The 5726-nt window shown below is 43.3% G+C and overlaps 1 protein-coding gene across 1 annotated transcript; it reads left to right on the plus strand.

Annotated features, from left to right (window-relative positions):
• Positions 1–322: 322 nt before the first annotated feature.
• Positions 323–2684, plus strand: LOC141436902 (uncharacterized). The gene is made up of 2 exons (XM_074100018.1): positions 323–702; positions 1501–2684. Exons 1-2 carry the CDS (start codon positions 369–371, stop codon positions 2427–2429), a joined length of 1263 nt encoding a protein of 420 aa, XP_073956119.1. The 5' UTR covers positions 323–368; the 3' UTR covers positions 2430–2684.
• The last annotated feature ends 3042 nt before the right edge of the window (positions 2685–5726 follow it).

The raw sequence follows: 5726 nt of genomic DNA on the forward strand, positions 1-5726 counted from the left end.
GCTACTTTTCTAGGTAGGTACATCCTGTCTAAAAGTCACGTAACAATCAGCATCAACTGCTATGAGTGCCTCTTTGTATCGTAATCTTCTGACAATATTAACTACAGAGCGCAAATTGACTTATCATTTAAGGAGTCAGACGGTCTATTTGCGGGCAACCCGCTGCTGCAGCAAAACAACCTCTATACCGTTCTCATACAGTCGATTTAATATTCCATTAGGTAATAATCACACTGCATGATGTCGCACAACAAAGGTATTACAGAAAGAATGCACGTATATATTGGCTACGGGATCCGCCTAGACCAGTCTGCTGAAAGAACTGAAGCCGTCACCTACCCGTCAATACCATATACATACTTATCAACATGGTTGGCGAAGTTAAAAAACAGTGCTCGGTAGAAGACGTCCTGACCGACAACCAGGTCAGTCTCATCGTGAAGAAATGCGTCGGGGAGACGGCGGGCTGGCAGCTGGTGGGGCAGGAGCTGGCACCGGCCGCAGAGGGCATGGCCGGCTTCCTCGGGGACCACTTCCGACTGACCCTCACCGTCAAATTAGGAGACTCTCTTGTTAAAATCCCCCTGTTCGTGAAAAGCCTGCCGCTCAGCAACTCCCCGAAAGCTACCTTCATCGAGGAGAATAATTTCTTTAGAAGGGAGATGACGATGTTCAAGCTGATGGAAGAAATGGAAATGCAGGGTGAGTATCTTCATCATCATCCCCGGCATATGTCCCACTGCTGGGCAATAGCACCTCTCCTAGCATTCCATGACTTGGCGCTGTTAACTCCCACGCGAGCCCAGTGCGTTTTGGAAGCTTTACACACGTCTTTGAACATTTTTGCACTTGTATCAGGTTTCTTCTTGATATTTTGCTTTACCGAAAAGCTCATCTCAAATTTCAAATGTAATTTCGGACGTATGATTGCGTTTCGATCAGAGATGTGCGCGGATGCTCTGTGGCGGATGTGTTGCCAGGAATGTGTAGATATATCATGTCATGAACTAATAGAGAAGCTTTACTTACGTATCCTTGCTCCGCTTAACTGTTTCCACTAGAAGATAGGTAAATGAGCGATTCTATTGGTTCATGATACCTAAATACATTCCTGGCAAAAATTCCGCCCACATCTCTAAAGTCAAAGTCAAAGTCAAAAGTCAAAGTCAAAGTCAAAGTCAAAAGGATTTATTTGCCAGAATACAGTAAAGGAAGGTCTTACATTGTATATTTTTATTTCAGTGTATTCAGCCTGCATGCAGGCGTGGTCTGTTGGAAACGCCTAAATTCTGAAAACTCTGATGTGTGAGTTCGGGCTTGAACCCATGACCCTCTGCATAAGAGGCGATAAGTTACGAGTAAACTAACAATTAACAAACTTACTAACCTAATGCAGCTTTTTTTGACGAGCGTAGTATATTAACGGTTAATTAATACTCAATAGCAACTGGGTGTACCAAAACCTTATGTAATATATAAACTGTAGCTGTTATTGTCCAGAGTGTCACCCGTGGGGCGCCAAGGCGTACCTGTACAACTCGTCCGTGCTGGTGATGCGCGACCTGTCCCCTTTGGGCTACTCCACGCACGACCAGTTCGTGATCCTGGACGCGGAGCACTCGCGCGTGGCGCTGGCGGCCGTCGCGCGCTTCCACGCCGCCGTGGCCGACCACGAGGCGCGCCGCAGCCGCGCGCTCGCCCGCCCATACAGCCTCATGGAGGAGCACGGCCACCTCATCGTCGAGAACAACTTCAGAGACACGCCCTGGATTGCCGCCGGGGCCAAACTCGCCGCCAATATCATCCAACACTTCTCCGATAAGCACAGGAACACTGTTCCCGATTTGGAAGATAAACTTTTGAAACAGTTCCTGGCGGCGTGCAACGACGTGTCGGAGAGAAAGGACACCTTGAACGTGCTGATCCACAAGGATTTGTGGGCGAACAATATTATGTTCAAGCACGAGGCCGGCGTCCCGACGAACGCCATCCTGGTGGACTTCCAATGCTTGCGTTACGCGCCGCCGGCCTTCGACGTCATGCTGTGCTGGTACTGCACGACCGATCGGAGTTTCCGTGAGCGGTACGAGCGTGAAATGCTCCAGCACTACTTCGATACTTTCATAAGTACTGTAAATGAAGTTACGAAGGAGAAACTGAAGGGTTTGGGATATGATTACGAAGAGTACCTGCGGTGGGTCGAGGAGTGTCGGCGGTTCGGTCTGCTGGTCTCGATCATGCTGTACCCTTACATCCTGCTGGACCAGGTCACCGCGCGGGAGATGTTCGACAACCCGGAGACCTTCCTGAAGCACACGAACGAGGACCGCTCAGAGCCCGTGCTGGAGTACGCGCGCCGCAGCGACGGGTACCGGACGCGCCAGTTCGAGGTCTGCGAGGACTTCGTGGAGCGATACCTGAAAGCTTAGAGATGGATATGCTGGGAAATATTGCGGTAATCTGAGTCGGCTCGGAATGTATGATTTAAATGACAAAATCTGTCAAAATGATTACATGATAGATATAGTTAATCTACATAATTAGCTAGAGGTACGGAGATAAATCTATTTCACCTTAATCGAGTGGTTAGCGCTGGTTACTGGTAACAGTTGAAGCCATAAAAAAACCGTTAAAGCGTAGGTATGGTGGCTTAACATCGGTGTGTATAGGTTACAGGTACATTGCGCTATATAAAGCATTTTTTAATTATTAAAAGGAGTTGAGGGATGAAAAGCTGAAGAAAGAAGCCTAGAAGCGTTGCTTAGGTATGTCAAATACCTATTACTATATAGATTCTTAAGGCTTCATAATTAAGTAAGTAGGTGTAATTAGAGTTCCATTTTTCATCTTCGCGATAAATAGGTATATTCATAGGTACCTACATTTTTCTTTATTTTGTGTTTAATTAGATTAAGTGTTGATTATTTCTGTTATTGTGCGAAACAGTTAAATAAATAAATAAATCATCATCATCATCATCATCATCATCCCAGCCTATATACGTCCCACTGCTGGGCACAGGCCTTCTCTCAGAACAAGAGGGCTTGGGCCATAGGTATATGCTGATATTTTATTTTTACCAAATAAAAGTTTCTTGAGCCAACACCGAGGGTGCCTTTGGCTGTCTTATCGTAGGACCTGCGGCGTCAGCGCGGGCGCATATGGCGCGTACGACGCTGCTTGCTGAACTATGTCAGCACGAGGCTTTGCCTAGGGTTGCCACGCCACACAAAAAATAAACATATCCACAAAATACAGCTCTAAACATAAGCGGACTAATTCCCCTAACACGTAGAAAAGTCGGACTGAAAGACTGACTTAACTTTGCAGCTGAGAAGACCTAATCCGTCAATAAATAGGTACGTATATGCCTGGTCGATTCCCGAACCACAAAGGAGTTTAAAACAAAAAAAGTTATGTTTTTTTCTAGTATTTTACTTAAGTAAGTTTTGATGTGAAACCTGGGGCTTCACGCGAAGTTCTACTAAGTCAGATTTTGATTTTCTCGGCAAAACCATAAAACGTGTCAAACCATGCCATGCCAGGCAGACAGCAAAGTGCGGTTCTGTTGTTGCCTTTCGAAGTTGTGGGGGGACCCTCCAAATGAGAGATCTCTCTCCAGGCAGGTGTTATGGCTGGGGACCGCGGTGAAGTCCGAAGGACGAGCGTCGGAACTTGTATAGAATGGCGTTTCAAAAGACCCCAAAAAAATGACAGTTTTCATACATCAGTATGGGCGTGACAAAACTGACTCAAAATTTTGTATGAATAAATTGGGATTTTTTTAAACGTTCGGAATCGATTGTGCTCTTGATTTTGAGTAGGAAAAACATATTTTTCCAAAATTTCAGAAGCAAAGAAAGGGTACACTTTTTTTTTAAAACGCCCAGCTAATTAAGTACCTATGCGTCCGATTTGTGTGAAACTTCGATAGCGCCATGTAGAATAAGTCGGAGCTTTATAGTTGCTCACTAGATTGCCCTAAGTCGCTATAAAGTAAAGAAAATGAGGGCGACGTGAGTTATTGGTAAAAAAAAAATACTAATTAATATTTATAGGCACCTATCTTTTACAACATTCCTTGTCTAATAAATAGATAATAAATAAATAAATAATAGTTCTTTGAATCTTTGAATCTAAAAATTTGTTTTATTAATACAAATATACTTACTTTTGTAGGTATTCAAATAAAAATGCAAACGTATTTTCGATTTCATTTTCCGATTAAACACAAGTGGCTCTTATATTTTATTTTGAATAATAATAATACTTAACTAATTATATCGTAACTACGATGATACATCTGTAAATGTACTAGTACAACCTTGGTATAACCACCTGCTAACTGATCTAACATTGACTGATAAGGTATCTCATCTTTGTAAAACAAACGCAATACAAACCAAAGACAGTTGAATTGCTAATTATTTACTGTTAGCGTGTTTATTCGTGAATCATGAAACGTCAGCATCTATCTTTTATTATTTGTTTTCGTGTAGCTATTGTAACGGATGTGTTTGTGTTTAGAATGGAGATAGCTCGAAGAAAACTGGAATTGGGTAGATTCCATTCCTGGGTAAAAAATAACAGTTTATTTACAAGTAGGTAAGTAGTTATCTACCACAGCGGAGCGTGCAACAACACGTTTCCGGCATGTCGTACCTGCCGGCCCTGGAATAGAGTCGTATCAGATACTATGCACGCTTTATTGTTTCAGATATGAATAGATTTATTTTTATTCTTATTTATACAGCGTCCTTTTTCATACTACTTCAAACTTTAAGGGTAGTTAGTGAAGGCTTATTATAAGTTTAATCACATTTTATTATGTTTTAGTAAAAAAAATACACTTATTGTTCTCCTTACAAAATTAATTAGCACGCAATGTACTACTTTTTTTTAATTGAAAACGTCGCACTTGTTGACGTGACAGCTGTCACAGAACGCTTCTCTCTCGTATCAAATTATTGTACGCATTACATTGCTGCCCGAAAATATTTCAAAAACTAATTACGCTCTGGTAGTTAATTCTGAATTAACAATTTGTTTTGATATCGGTTCACAACACTTAAATCATCGTCTGGTTATAGTTTGAGGTATTATCAAAAATACACGCTGTATAGATAAATATTAATCCGATTGTGACACCCCTAGAGGCTCGCGACTCCATATCGAGAGCGAAAAATGCTGCATTACCAACACAGACCGTGTCGTTCGCATCTGTGGGATTCGGCAACGACAGCGACAGGGGGGCTACTACGAAATACGAAAATCGAAGTTCGTATCGTACGTACCGTCCCTCTCACACACGTATTGAATGATATTAGCGTCAGCGGGACGGCAAGATACCAAGTTCGAATTTTGCACTTCGGAGAGCCGTGGTGGCCTAGTGGTTTGACCTATCGCCTCTCAAACAGAGGGTCGTGGGTTCAAACCCCGGCTCGCACCTCTGAGTTTTTCCAAATTCATGTGCGGAATTACATTTGAAATTTACCACGAGCTTTGCGGTGACGGAAAACATCGTGAGGAAACCTGCACAAACCTGCGAAGCAATTCAATGGTGCGTGTGAAGTCCCAATCCGCACTGGGCCCGCGTGGAACTATAGCCCAAGCCCTCTTGTTCTGAGAGGAGGCCTGTGCCCAGCAGTGGGACGTATATAGGCTGGGATGATGATGATGATGAGTAGGGCGATTGTAGGGCTTGACGGGCTGCTGAATGAGGACTG

Source organism: Choristoneura fumiferana, chromosome 17, assembly GCF_025370935.1.
Source record: "Choristoneura fumiferana chromosome 17, NRCan_CFum_1, whole genome shotgun sequence".
In the NCBI taxonomy this organism is placed as follows: Eukaryota; Metazoa; Arthropoda; class Insecta; order Lepidoptera; family Tortricidae; genus Choristoneura; species Choristoneura fumiferana.